This window comes from Gopherus evgoodei, chromosome 1 (genome assembly GCF_007399415.2).
Source record: "Gopherus evgoodei ecotype Sinaloan lineage chromosome 1, rGopEvg1_v1.p, whole genome shotgun sequence".
NCBI classification, from domain to species: Eukaryota; Metazoa; Chordata; order Testudines; family Testudinidae; genus Gopherus; species Gopherus evgoodei.
Genome location: NC_044322.1, coordinates 313,299,316 through 313,314,530, shown reverse-complemented (window position 1 = coordinate 313,314,530; position 15,215 = coordinate 313,299,316). Strand labels below are relative to the sequence as shown.

Genomic DNA, 15,215 nt, shown 5'->3' with positions numbered 1-15,215 from the left:
CATTTTGATCAAAACAAAACATACATTGTATATGAGTTACAATATAGGGAGCTATTACATTTAACAAAAGCAGTTATAAGAGGCCTTGGAAGGACTTTTAACAGATTAGATTGCCAACAATATTGGCCTAATCTAATTAACAAATATTTGAAACTCATGAAATACAAAACCAAAACACTATTCAGAGATGTCAGTACAACTGGTTATTAATGCAAATGTCATATAGTGAGCCCAGACAAGGAGGAAGGGGTTGAAATTTAAGATCGAAGAGTCGGATTTGTATCCAAAATCTGTGTTTGTAGGTTGTTGAATTTTATTACATCAAAATGGTGGAAAGTTGTGGAAGTAAAATCCCACAAGACCTAATATTCTAATGTAACTGTTCTAAGTGTTTAAAATAATTGCACTTCTGTTCGTCCATCTCAGCATCAATTGAACATGTTTATAGCACATTCTGATTTGTTTGATCAAATTTCGTAATAGACTAGAGCAGTGGTTTTCAAACTTTTTTTCTGGTGACCCAGTTGAAGAAAATTGATGCCTGTGACCCATCGGAGCTGGGATGAGTTTTGGGGTGTGGGAGGGGCTCAGAGCTGGGGCAGAGGGTTGGGGTGCAGGATGGGGTGAGGGCTCTGGGGCGGGGGTGCAGGCTCTGGGATGGTGCTGTGGACGAGGGGTTTGGGATGGGAGGAGGCTCCATTTTGGTGGGGCTCAGGGCTGGGGCAGGGGTGCGGTGTGGGAGGGGGTCTGGGCTAGGGGTGCAGCCTCTGGGGTGGGGCTGGAGATGATGGGTTTGAGGGGGACTCAGGGCTGGGTCAGGGTATTGGGGCACCGGCTTACCTTGGGTGGTTCTGGTCAGCGGCACAGCGGTGGTGCTAAGGCAGGCTTCCTGCCCATCCTGGCACTGCAGACCGCGCTGCAGCCAGCAGCAGATCCAGCTACTAGGCGGAGGCGTGCAAGCAGCTCTGCGCAGCTCTCCCCTGCAGGCACTATCCCCACAGCTCCCATTGGCCAGTTCCCGGCCAATGGGAGTGCAGAGCCGGTGATCGAGATGGGGGCACAACCCCCATAGGAGCCGGATCTGCTGCTGACTGCTTCCGTGGAGCAGCTCAGTGTCAAAGCAGATGGAGACTAGCCTTCCTTAGCTGGGCAGCACTGCCAGCGACACTTTTAACCCCCGGTCGGTGGTGCTGACCAGAGCCGCCGTGACCCACTACTGTCTCACGACCCGCAATTTGAAAACTACTTTTTCCACCCCCTGTCCAGTGAATAAATCAGTGAAAGTTCATTTAGCTCTAAGGGAGGATACAGAACAGTGAAGCCTAACCAGTTAGTAGACTGAGGAAATGATTGTTGTGTTCATATATTGTATTTGCAGAATTGTGAGCATTTCATTTTGGACAATGTGTGTGCTTTTGCAGCAGTTAGCATATTTTATTTTGCTTTTCAAAAAACCTTTGGTTTTTTTCCCCAGTAAAATTCCTTTCTTTCTTTCTTTCCTTCCTGCCCCCTTGATTTGGTGAAAGTCAAAACCAACTTGTCTTGAAATACTATTCACACACTTGTATGAAAATGAAAATTTACTGTGGCTACAAAGAACACAGGAGGAAGGCAGTATATTGATTAAGTACTCTAGTCCCGTACGCTTTTTGTGATGCGGATGGTGGCAAGGCAATTACTGTCATCTTCATGTTATGCATTTTGTCTACAAATTAAACTGAAAATTAAAATCCATGAACGTTAATTTGTTAACTGTTGACCTGATCCTACAATGAGATTTGGGAAGGCTCAGGGCAGACTCTATGCCCACAGAGTGTTCCATTGCATTCAGTGGGGTTCCACACAGGTCATCCTGCAGCAGCTGGGCCTTAAAATATATACAGATGCCTCCTGACTTATGCAGTCGTTCCATTCCAGAAAGCCTTGCATAACTCAAATTTTGCGTAAGTCAGAAACGTATACCCATACGTTATGCAAACATTTCTGCAACTCGAAAATCATATTTCTGGCATATGGAACTTTTTCCGTAAGTGTGAATTTGCATCAGTCGGGTCTTGCATAACCCGGGGAGTGTCTGTACTAAAAAAATATTATTCAGATTGGATGGCATTTCTGTAGATGCTTCAGTAAGGAAATTAGATTAAGCTCACTTCCAGTCATTGCAGAATATACAAGGCAGTTTAACTTTACATGCCTTCTTTGTGCTAACTTGTTCTGTTTAAAATACACATATAAATTACGGTTGTCTTCCTTGCTTGAAACCATAGGGTATCTAATACAAAATTTGCTCTAGTATATATTAATAAATACACTTTTTGACAGAACAATTCTAATAACAATAGTAAAGCTGATGTTTTACCTACAATTGCGGGGCATGTGGTATAAAGCCTACTTGGGAAATTACAACTAATTTTGGTGAACAGTAACTTTTTGCTATAAGTAATGTAGAGAATTTTCTTCCATATTAATCTTATGCATATTTCTTTGTGTTTTAATTTTAATTGAGCCACCTACTTTGCTTTTCATTTAATTTGATGTCTTCCTATCTTAGCATCATTAAGATAATTACATTTATGACATGTAGTTACTTTTACTATTCATTTCCATTTTTTTCCTGCTGAAAGCAAAAGCGTCCTCACTTTTTTTTATGTAAATCAATTTACATAATACCATACTGAGTTAAATCTGCAAGAAAAAATAGGGGTATAGTTTTGTTCCATATTGTTGGATTTTGTATTGAATTGAGTTTAAATGTGTTTTTTGTTTTGTGCTTGAATAGTGTCTACTATATGCAGAAGAATTATTTGGGAGGGAGCAGCAGTGAGGTTTTGACAAACTAGCCAAAATGCTAGTACGTTTAGGGAAGTTGATTTGTATATAACTGTGGTTCTCAGCCTATTTACCGTTGTGGGCCACATCCCATACTCTGACAAATGAAATTGAGTGTTGATAAATGCAAAGTAAAGCATTTTGCAAGGAAAAATGTAACTCCCCCTACACCTTACAAGTTTCTAATTAACTTTATTACCCAGGAAAGGGACCTGGTGTCATTGTGGACAACTCAGTGAAGATGACCTGTGCCCACAAACAAACAGGATGTTTGGATGCATAGGAAATAGATTGGATAATACACAAAATATTATGATTCCATTATGTGAAGCAATAATGCAGCCTTAGTGACGAAACTGAATGCAGTACAAGTCATCTCATTTCAGAAATGATAGAAGAGTTAGAGGATCACCTATTATTTATGTCATGGAAAAACTCTTAAAGGAAGAAAGATTGAAAAGATTGGGATTGTTCCCTTTTGAAGGGAGACAAATGAGAGGGGGCATGACAAAAGTATATAAAATTATGAATAGTATAGAGAAGATAACCCAAAAACAAGAGGATACACAATGAAAATTTAAAATGGTCTAATTCAAAACTACTAACAGACAATGACTTGTACCATTGGATGAAATTAGACTGTGGAGCTCATTGCCATGGGATGTTGTTGAGGTCATATGCTTAGCAAGATTCAAAAATTAATTGGACGCTTACGTGAATGTTAAGAATATCCAGAGTTGTTATAAATAATGCTAACAAATTTGTAGAGGATGCTGGTGCAACAGTAACATTTCTCTGCCTGAGTCCACAATTTAACAAAAGCTAAGGGAGAGGCTTGCTCAATTAAAATGTCTAAACAAAATTGAGAATTGATACCTAAAACAACTTGCTTGTTGGCAGAGTGGGCATTAGCAACATGTTGGGCAGCTAAAAGAATGCCCTGCATCTCGCATTGTTGTGCGGAGCAGGAGGGGGGCAGCAACTGCACATTAAAGTGATTACATATGGAACAAAGAACTTCTGCCCTAGGGGATGGTGAGGTGCCCCCATCAGACACAACCCAGGGATCATATTTTACTTCAATGCATAACGGTTGGTGAAGGGGGGGGGGGCGCTAAGATGTTATCGCTGGGAGTTAGGGTCCATGCCTGCCAAGCTACCTCAACCTGGAAACATAGGAGCTGCCAGGTGCGAGTAGTGCCATGAAACTCGGGTGGAGGGGTACTTGTAAGCCATGGGGTTAAATGAACACATGGTCCAGACAGGGTACCTGGGATAGGAAGTTGGGACCAGTGACGTGCACTGGACGCAGCCAGTAGCATTTTTTCCACTAGACCATAGTTGTACTGGGGTCCAGACAGGTGATGGGCCCAATTGTAAATAGCATTACCATGTTGCAGTACAGTGAACCCTACATGGTGTTTTGTAATAAACAAATTGATGTTGAGGGGTTCTTGGGAATTAAAACGGGCAAGGTGGGGGTTAGAGGCGAACCAGCCAGCTAGTTTCTCTAAGCTTTGTTGTGCTGATGCGTTCCATACTTCTCGGGAGCGTTTAGAAGAGAGAGAGCTTTGTAGGATTTCTAGGTAAAAATTAGCTGTGCCGGGATATATTGGCGGTGATAATTAAGGAGACCTAATAGCTGCTGAAGCTCTCATTTATTTTGTGGAGGGGCTTCTCTCCAAGGGTCTAATACACTGGCTGGGGCTTGGGTGTGAGTGGTGGGAGTGAATTGGAGTCCCAAGAATGAGAATTGCTGGCTGGCCTGCAGGTGGCTCTTTGTTTTGTTAATTTGCCACCCATCTGCTTCTAATGCATCAATTATCATTTGGGTGGTACTTTGAACTGCTTGTGGATTGGGCCCACAAATGACAATGTCATCTACATAGGTTAGCACATACACATCCTGTAGGGGTTTTACCTTTTGTAATGTGATATTGAGATGGGACGATGCAAGTGCAGGAGAATTACAGAATCCCTGTGGGCAAACTTTCCATTTATATTGGACGCCCTTAAAAGCAAAATTTAAGATTCCTTGTGTGTTCTGGAGTAGGATTTGGTAAAACATATCTTTTAAATCAAGAGTACATGCCCACTGATTACTTGCATTGCTTAGTTGCCGCTGTATTTCGGGAATGGTGGCAGAGCTGGAAACAGAGGAGTTTTAGGAGCTTCATATGGGAGTGGCAAAATTTTACGAGAGGGACTGGGGGGAGGGGGTAGTGATGGGCTCTACCTTTTCTGTCTTCTTCTCATTATTACCTTTAGGAGAGCCTGGGGCTGCCTGTTTAGCTGCAAACATTGTGCCTCCATGGAGGACAGAACACAGATCGAGGGCCTTTCATATCATGCTAAACAGGACGGTGGAAACATCCTCAGATTTATATTCATCGGGTCGCAATTTTTTGGTTTTCTTAATCAAATTTAATTCTTTTATCATTTGGCATAATAATTTATGTGCCGGATCAGCAGGTATTACCCGAGGTGGGGGAATTAATTTGGAAACGGTGCCTCCAGATTTTCCAACAATGCGGCTACATTCTCTCCAAAGTTGAGAGGGATCTGCAGCACCAAGGTTTTCCACAGTCTCCGTGCACTGAGGCTGTAGGGAACAATCGGCTGGCTGACAACTAAAGCTCGGGTGGCACCGAAGGAGGCATCCCATATCTGCCAGGGTTAATGGTACAGTATAACCTTTTAGAGTTTTGCCCGAGCCAAGAGAACAGATCCATTCTATTTTTGGATTAGTCGAATTTTGGCTAGTAAGAAGGTGAAACTGCAAATGTTGGAACTGTTCAGTTTTATTATCTGCGCGATCTGCAGCGTGCCACGGGCATGGCCCAACCTCCGTGCATCCTGTTCGTGACGCCATGTAGATTGCCACGTACTTTTAGGGGCGAAAGAAAAATGCAGAGCTGTTATTTACCAGGCTGCATGTGGCAATAGACTGTATAGGTAAGGGATGCAAGGAGGGTCTGGGTCACGATGCAAACTGCAGGCACGCACACAACTAAAATTAATTAATTAAAAGTTTTATTGGGGATAGTTACAAGGGGTAGGGGAGCAGAGTATGATTAGCTAATAGGGTTAATGGAACTTAAAACATACAATGGCTAAAGTATTTACTATTAAACAATATTTATAAACAAAGATGCAGTAAACAATATTTATAAACACGGATGCAGCATTTAGTAATAACCAATACTTACGAATACAAACCAACTCATAACGACCGGCAAACGTAGAAACTCTGCTTAAAACACGTGAGCTGAGAGAGGCTTTGAGGTGATCAGGCTCGGTTACGGGTGTGTACAAGGTACACAGGATTCATTTTTCTTTCTCCTCTTCTGCCTGCACATGGCAGACCAGCCTAAAATACCCACTATGACATCATAGAAGTGTCATAGGGGACGGGGCCCAAAAACTGTGTGTTCGTTTCTGATTGGTACAAGCAAAGTTTACACCAAGTAGGGGAGCAGGTGCCTGAAAGTCTGGCTTCACCCCCAAAAGGTGAGGAAATGCATATAGTTCAGAATGCCTTTAACACTGACTGACAAAGGAAGAGGCCAGGGCAGTACCGGTATGGGCAAGTCTTTTAGGATGCAGACAGGAACTTATCTTAACAAGTTGGTCTTGAAAAATTACCCAACGTCTACTACCCCAAAGGCTAAGCCTACTTTTCAGGGTGAAATACACCAGTGGTCCAAGTCATGCTTCCCAAAGGCAGTTCCCTATCCCGAGTCTCACCCAAGCCATACACACCTTTCACTTGGTCTTCCACTGGTCCTCTTCTTCAATCCGCACAATCTAGTCTCCATAAACAAATCAATGAAAGCCAACCCCAAATAAACAGTCAACTCCCCAGCTCTACTGTCCGTGGGCAACACAAGCACTCCCCTCTAAGCATTGCAGTCTCTCTAAAGATTAGCAATTGGTACAGTCCAGCTCTTGAGCATTTTCCTGGAATGTCCAGTTCCTGGTCCACTGGACACTCAAGGTGTTGAGATCTGCTGCTTTCAAAAAATAGAACATCCCAGCTTACAAGTTTCATCTTAGATCAGTGCCCCAGTGAACACACAGCACTTGCATATGTTTATAGTGAAATCAAGTATTTAAAGAGATTCAAGTAGTAGCAAGTACAAGTATTGAAAACAAGTGCTTAAATATAAAATAAAAGTATAACATTCATTTTAGAGCCTAGACTGAAATACCATCATGTATAGTAGAGTAATGCTCCCCCAAAATCATTGCAGCACTTTAGAGCCAGGTTTGGCTGTGATCGATCTCTTCATGAGATACAAATGCTTTCAACTTCCCTCCTAGGTGAAGGTCTCCAGTGCTTCTTTGTTCCCAAAATATACAAGTCCCATCTTGTGTCTTTTATTTATCAACAGGAACACTCCCCATGGTGTTTTTTTCATCTTGTATTCTTTCATCCAAATAGGCATGCAATACACAATACCCAAATGGCCAGATAGGGAGATAAGTGTCTGCTAGCTCTTGTATGAAAGGATCATGTCTGCGTATGTCACTTCCCGGTGACCTGCTTTAATGTCAAGACCTTAAGAACATAATTTTTGGTATAGATATGTAACTCCTTAAATATTATCAATACATATGTTTCTCAATGATTATAACAACCAGTGGGATACCAGCTCTCAGTACAGACCTTGCATGCCGCCCTTTGATGAACTATTATATGTATATCTGACCCAGAGGATCCCTGTAAATCCCTATGCACTCCCTGTGCTCTCTGCCAGTTGGCACCAGCGTTTGCTAGGTCACAGAACCACCTTAACTAGTGACTGTGGCAGCACTGGAACTGTCTTTGCAGACTTAGGAAGACAGCACCCCAGTGGTTTAAACTTGGGCTGTGTTCAGAAGGTTGTTTTGATTATCAGGAGGGCTAGAATTTTTTTATGTAAATGAAAACCTGTATTCTGCAGAAGCTGAGGAAATTTGGCTTGTACAAGAGCCTACTGTCCATAACTTGTAGATTTTTCAAGCTGTCCCACAAGAACATCTGTTTTAAGGTGTAAATGAATTTTGTTAGCTGAGACGAAAGATCAGAGGTATCTTCTGTTACAAAGCCCTTTGCACAGTTCTGCTTCAATGCTTTCTACCCAAACCAGTCTTGGATCATGTAATGAGATCATCTTCTAACTCAGATGCTGCAGCACTAACCCTAAAGTTGATGTGATGATGAATTCAGCTTTGGATGATTCACATGGTTTCTCCTTAGCAGTTGGGAGAGTTGTAAAATATATATGCAGAATAAAGAATAGATATTTTAACTTCTCTTTTCTTGCTGCATGCTTTATATTCTAAAAAACTTGTAATAGTGATGAGGTTTTTAATTTCAAGACAGATGTTTTTATTTCTTGTTTGATAATGGTCTACACCTCAGCAAGAATGACTTTCATTAAAGTAAAACCACTACATTTAAGAATTTCCTTTTCAAGTCCCAAACAATCAAAGCCACTCTAGCATGTTCCTAACTTTAATTACCTTTCCCGTTGATTTAAAATTAAGTACATGCTTAAATACTTTGCTGTACTGAGGCCTCAGTCATTCTTTTCAAATCATTTGAATACTGAATTCATCATTTCCAATCTTTGAGAAGATACAGTGGGTGAAATCTGGGGTCTACTGAAGTCAATGGCAAAACTCCCCTATACTTCAATGTAGCCAGGATTTCAACCTGTGTATTTTAAATAGAAAATACCAGAAGTAAAAGTAGGCATAAGTGACTAGTTTTGACTATGCAGTGGTGGGGAAGCCGTGTCGATCCCAAGATATTAGCGAGACAAGGTGGGAGAGATAATAACAGGCCACTTCACCTTGAATGGTCCCTTGAAATATGTTTTAACTATCTATGCTACACAATCTGTTCCATCTTGTGTTTAGCTGTGACACACTGAGTAAGTTTCCCAGACCTGAAGAAGAGCTCGGTGTAAGCTCAAAAACTTCTCTCTCACGAACAGAAGTTAGTCTAATAAAACATTACCTCTCCCTACTTGTCTCTTTGGTGTTGACTAATATATTGTTCTGATGATGCCAAAACTAGTGATGTGTTTTCATTTTTTTACCTATTATATAGAGAGAGAATGGGATCGGATCTCATGATTGAAACTGCAAGAAATCCCAGATGTCCTAAGGTGAGTGAAGATTTTCAAAAACTAATATTGTACTGAAAAAAATTTATTAGGAACATATAGCTTTGGGTGACAGTGCCACCACTTGATGAATGTTATTTGTACAAATTGCATGATTTTTTGTAACCTATACTCTGAAAAGTATCTATAAAAACAATCCCCATTTAAAAATTAAAATTCCACAAGATATCTTAAATATTTGCCAACCCTGCTGCAGTAGTCTTTTACTTCTTAGCTGATAAGTATCCTGATTTTAGATACATTAATTCCCATAAGATGATGTTTGTGAACTGACTACTAATACATACATCTCGCTTTTATGTCACGTCTTGGATTCTACAGAGATTTGCTATTTTGTCCTAGAATCCTTTCAGTGTTTCCTTGCAGTCCTCTGATGTTGGCTGTTAACTTTCTTCCTGTGGGTGGTATGAGAGAGCTAGTAGTCTCTCCCTATTTGATCCGCATCACCAGGTTTCGTCTTGTCCCTTTAGTAGGTAGTGAGTGATCTCTTTGCCTGTAGCATATAAAGCTACATATGCTACAGGCAATTAATTGGAGGGGTTATATCTAGCACAGCACAAGAGAGAAAAATGAGAAAGGAGAGGGTATTTTGTTTTTGTTGTTAGGAAGGAGAAGAAATAAAATAGCACATGGTTAAGAACAATTTGGTAATTAACAGGTGTCTTAGTGTCATTATAGTACTATATTCAATATTTTACTATTAAATGGTAAAGGTTCAGTTTCTCACAAGGTTGCTCTCAACTCCTATTGAATTCAGTAAGAGTTGGATGCTTAATGCCTTGCAGGAAGCATTTAGTACTTCGCAGATTAGGATTATATCCTGAAGTGAAAAATGTGTAGGTGTTAAAAAACCAAATACAGTATACGTTTTTCAGTGTGATCGTATTCCCATTGAAGTCAATGGAAGTTTTGCCATTGGCTTCAGTGGAAGCAGAAGACAACCCTTTTGGAGTGAACAGAAAATTGTACTTCATCATTTGTAGCTTAATCACTGACATATAGAAGTTTTACACATATTGTTTTTTTCCTGGTAAAGCCATATTTTCTGTGAATACAGTGATTTACTTCTAATTGTGCAACTGAGAGATACGCTAATATCATAACTTCAGCTTCAAGTGCTGATGAGTAATACTTTCACAGAAACAAAGACTACTTTGTAAACTAGTATGCAAATAGTATCACCCACCCACTAATTTGCCACGCAGCATTGTTTTAGACAGTGCCAGCCATGAGCTATGCATCATCAGTTAAAGATCTTGCAAATTCTTGCCATCATATAGTAAGCATTTAGTAAATAGTGATTATAATTATGGGTAAGCATATCTCTAAAACATGCTGATCGTTGCTTCCTGACCTTTCTTTCTGGGAAGGACTACTTTCTCTCTCCCACTTGGAATAACATGCACAATTCTTTTGTTCATGATATTTCAGTATCTTTATGTAAAATTCCAGAGCTATAAAATGTAGGAGAATTTCATACTACTTATGATCTTAGTTATTTTAGTTATATTATAATTTGATTAATTTTTTGTTGAAATATTGAATGTTTTTGAACTCTTTTGTTTTCCTGAGATAAGGAAGCTTGCCACAAGTGTAATACAAAAGTGCACTTTATACATGAATTATTAAGATATGAGCCTCTGTGCTAGACTGGAGAATCTAAAGTTACTTCTGTTGAGGCTTGTAACATTAGGTACGTGTTGCACATCATTTTGACTCGGATAGTGCTATTTTCTGACTTTTTGAGTGCTCCTCTTTGCAGCCTTGACCACCTTTTAATGTAGTTCTTTGTGTTGATTAGAAATAAATATTTTATACTAGCTCCTAGAAGCTGGAAATAACATCCACATAATTAAAAAGAATAAAACACTGGTTAGACATAGAGATTTGTCTTTAAACAGTATTTTTTCTCCAACATTTGCCTTTGCCTATAACTTACTAAAAAAAACCCATCATTTTATTTCAGGCATGTGACTATTCTCTATAAAATGTTAGTTGATAGAGCTTGTGAAAAACAGAATATCAAATGGTGATAATCTCATTATTTCTCACTGAAAATAACAAGTTCAAGAAAAGAGATTTCACTGATTTACAAACTTAATATGGAGACCTGTTTTCTCTTGACTATTGTAGCATAGGGTGCTGGTAACTCATGATGCCTGTTTGGAAGAGGAATAGGGAATTAAAAGTCTGTATGTTCTTTCTACTACCACCTCCAGTTCAAAAAGAAACAAAACTTTTCCCTCCGTGCTTTCTTTCCATTAAGTTCTGTTGTCTTCTTTTTAAAGATAAAATTAATACAGGATGCTGACTTTATCTCAGAGTTTAAGTTTCTCTGGCATTTACGGGCAAGCAGAATCTTGGGGAGGAGGTATCTCAACTCTGCAGCTGTGACTCTGGTTGACGTGGGAGAAGTGTTGGTGAGCGCCACAGGGAGCAGTGTCCATATTTCACAACCAGAAGGGAGACAGAGCATGACATAGGGTAGAAACAAAGAAGAAAATTTCTTGACTATACCTAATAAAAAAAAAATTGGTTTACCACGGTTGTAAATTACAAGGGATTCATTTTTGTTCAAGCTAGTCATGTGAATTTTATTTTCCTGTTTTACTTTAACAGTTGTATTGTCAGGTGTACTTGTACCCACAGCATGATATACAAAGCTAATATTTAAATCTTGTAGCTGTGGGAGATATAGTGTGTCGGTATCAGAAATTATCTTTATTTTTCTAATCTACTAGGTAGCTGCAGTAAGCACCATTGTAAACAGAGGAACACCACTGAAAGCATTTGTGTTTAGAAACTACAACCACCTTCCAGGTGTCAAGTCTCACTACATTGGAGGTTGTCAGTATAAATTATGGCAAGCCATTAGAGCATCATCTGCTGCACCAGGTTACTTTCAGGAATATGTGTTGGGTAATGACCTTCATCAAGTAAGTTGACATCTGCATAAATAAATATCCTATTACATTATATTTGGAGATGAACATTTAAGAACTATTATCATGTTTAATTCTAATCTTAGTAATTATTTATTCTTTAGATTATTAGGAAGTGGCAGCAGAGAGAAAATCCAGAAAGGTTAGGGGAGGAAAGGAAACACTTTGTTTCCTTGTCAATTACAGAAAGGTTAAAAAGCATGAAGAGAGAGAGTGTGTGTGTGTCTCTCTCTCTCTCTCTCTCTCTCTCTCTCTCTCTCTCTCTCTCTCTCTCTCTCACCAACCCCCTCCACACACACACACACTCTACCCAGGCCTTCAAATTCTTCTGATTCTGGAAAGAAACTATACAAGAGTTGCAAATTGCTTCCAAGTTCCTATTTACAACTGGTAATTCATTAAGCATTATTTCACTAAGCAGATGTTTTAACTAATATTAAACAATAGCATAAAGCGTGAAAAATACAAATTAGTACTATTCAGTGTTCCCTACACTAGTGAAGTTTATAATTTATTATTTCAATTCCCCTGACTGGCAGTCATAACTCCTAAGAGAATTTCCCTTGCAGTCCATGACCACATGCTATGTTATGAGAATAGGCCTGCTGTCACAGCACCTCTTTTGGCAGCACCCACTTTTAACTAGTTCAACAGAAATGTATCGTTATTAAAACTTGAATAAGTCAATGTCTTATGTCAACAGCCTGTTCCATTTTAAGGTACTGTTACCTTTTAACTGATTTGTGAGAAAGTGGAAAGAGATGCATACATTCTTTAATAGTTCTCTTCAGTCTTTCTGTGTCATTTCCTTCCTCCAGTGCTCTCTTTACTGCCAGTCCTGCAGGTCTTCTGATTTTCAAAGGTCTTTTTTATAGTATACATTTACCTGATACAGGTAGAATGTGTTAAAACTTTTCTTGTAGACAGATATTTTTCTGGCTGTCAGAAAGAGTCATCAGTGGAGATTGAACCTGAGATCTTCAGCACCAAAAGCACAGGCTTCTACTGCATGAGCTAAAGGAGAAGTTCCATTATGTTTTAACTTTAATACCCTTGATCACTGCATGAGGGTCAGCTGCTAAAAGAGAACACAGAACATTTTAGCCAACAAGTTATACAGCACTGTCCACTGAACTTCCTAATGAGTAATATTTGTGTCTGTTCTTAGGGCCTGATCCTGAAAACTTTTGTGCATAGGCCCATCAGCTAATTTTCCTCACAGGGAGAGATCACTAAGGAATTTGGCTGTGGAGTAGTCTTCCAAAGAAAGTGGTGGAAGACACTCTTGGCATATTTTAAAACTAAATTGGATAAAACACAAGACTTCAGTGGAGCTATGTCCAGAAGTAAAGATGTGCCTGGTAACTGTTCGCAGGCTTGGTCTCTTAAAATTGTAAGCTCCTCAGAACACTGACTACTTTTTTTTTTTAACTTGTGCCATTTGCAGCACCGAGCACATAATTAGCACTTACATAACATAACATAGTAGGAATATTCTGGACATCTAATTCAGAGAGTCAGTGCTATTGAAGGGGTGGATCTTAACTCTTGAGAGTAGCCATGTGGTACCCTGTAATGTCTTGTTTTGTTTGAAATAAAATAGGAATTGAGGGTATCAAATTATGTCAATAGAGTTTCTGAAATGCTGACTTTCTGTTTTAAAAAATTGTATTTGCATTAGTATATCTATTGTATGGAGTGTTTTTTTTTTTTAAGGTATATTCAGAGGAAAGACTTATTAGGTGACTTAGCACATCTTCCTACAAGAGAGGGATTATTCCTTACTGTGCACTTGGTGTTTTTTTCAATCTTTTAATTTTAAATGTGTCAGGTAACATGTCTTTGTTCATATGTTTCTAGCATTAAATGTGTCTAATAGTTGGGAAAACAATATATTAAATCCTAATAAATTATGGAATGTTTAAAAATAGTGACTTTACAATTTAAGTATTTGAGGATGAACATTTATAAGCCACTTCAGTCAGATCCTGAGAAGCCTTCCATTTTCTTAATATGTTCTTTTTCCTATGTTTGTTTTGAGGCTGTTTCTTTTGGGGGGTCATATATGTGACTATAGCCAGGTACACACTTTTCACCAATGCTGACTGAGGTTATTGTTTTGTAACAGTTTTAATTTAAAAAAAAAAAATGAACACACATCACATTTATTCCCAGGCTGAGCGCTGCTTGAGACCTAGCAGTATGTGCATCTCCCATCTGGCCAAGAAGGACAGGAAAGGGGGCTGCCTTGGCTTTTGGAGGCCTTCCAAGCTGCTCCACAACTGCTTGTTGGGTCACTGTTAAGCTATGTGAAGCACTTTTCTTCCTCTTCTCACCTTTCGTCCCCCTCTTTCCTTGTGCTGAGAGCACTGTTCACATTAAAGTATATTTCTATATGAAAAGTGGTTAAAAAAGTAGAATTATTTTTCCCTCAATAGAATATTTTAATTGTCATTCTTACAATATGATGGGACACAATGGGACACCGTGGCCACTTTACACCACCCAGGCAGTGTAAAGGGGCCTTAAAGATGATGATATACTCACTTTAAGGCCCCTTTAAACTGCCAGAGCATGTAAAGGGCCTTGCTGTAACCAAGAATCATGTCCATTGTCTACAATTATCGAAAGCTGCTGATGCCAGACTCGGTACCCTATTCATTCTATTTTTCCACTCCTATCTCTATTTTTTCCATTCTAGTCCTTTGTGTGGAAAGTCCTCCTAATTCACAAAATATCAGAGGGGTAACCGTGTTAGTCTGGATCTGTAAAAGCAGCAAAGAGTTCTGTGGCACCTGCATGCATCTGATGAAGTGGGTATTCACCCACGAAAGCTCATGCTCCAAAATGTCTGTTAGTCTATAGGTGCCACAGGACTCTTCGCTGCTTTTACTGATTCACAAAGTCACCACTTTTTTCTCAGTCAGATCTTTCAAAAAACCTCACTTGGTTTATTTCAATTATTAGAAGACAAGAGATGTGGGATACTCTAAATTATTCCACCTCTGGGTTTCCCATTCTTTCAGTCTAAGCTTTTAGGGGCACGAACAGTTCTTATTTTTGTGTATTGTACAAGGCTGAGCATGTTTCCAGTACTAAACACACTGTTTCCTCTAATGGAAAGAAGATGGTAAACTAATAAAATGGAACTTAGAAGACATTATGTCAGACATCATCAATCAGTTCATGCAATATACAACTTTATAGAGTTCTTTTAAAATTCTCAAAGCTGCTGTTTCCTATGCATTCCTTTCTTCAAGTTAGTGTA

The 15,215-nt window shown here is 39.3% G+C and overlaps 1 protein-coding gene across 1 annotated transcript in view; it reads left to right on the top strand.

Moving 5' to 3' along the window:
• PNPLA8 (patatin like phospholipase domain containing 8) overlaps positions 1-15,215 on the top strand; it is a 73,579-nt gene that overhangs the window by 32,816 nt on the left and 25,548 nt on the right. Inside the window, 2 exon segments of the mRNA XM_030549000.1 lie at positions 8,930-8,987; positions 11,747-11,941. Coding sequence (XP_030404860.1) covers positions 8,930-8,987; positions 11,747-11,941 — 253 coding nt within the window.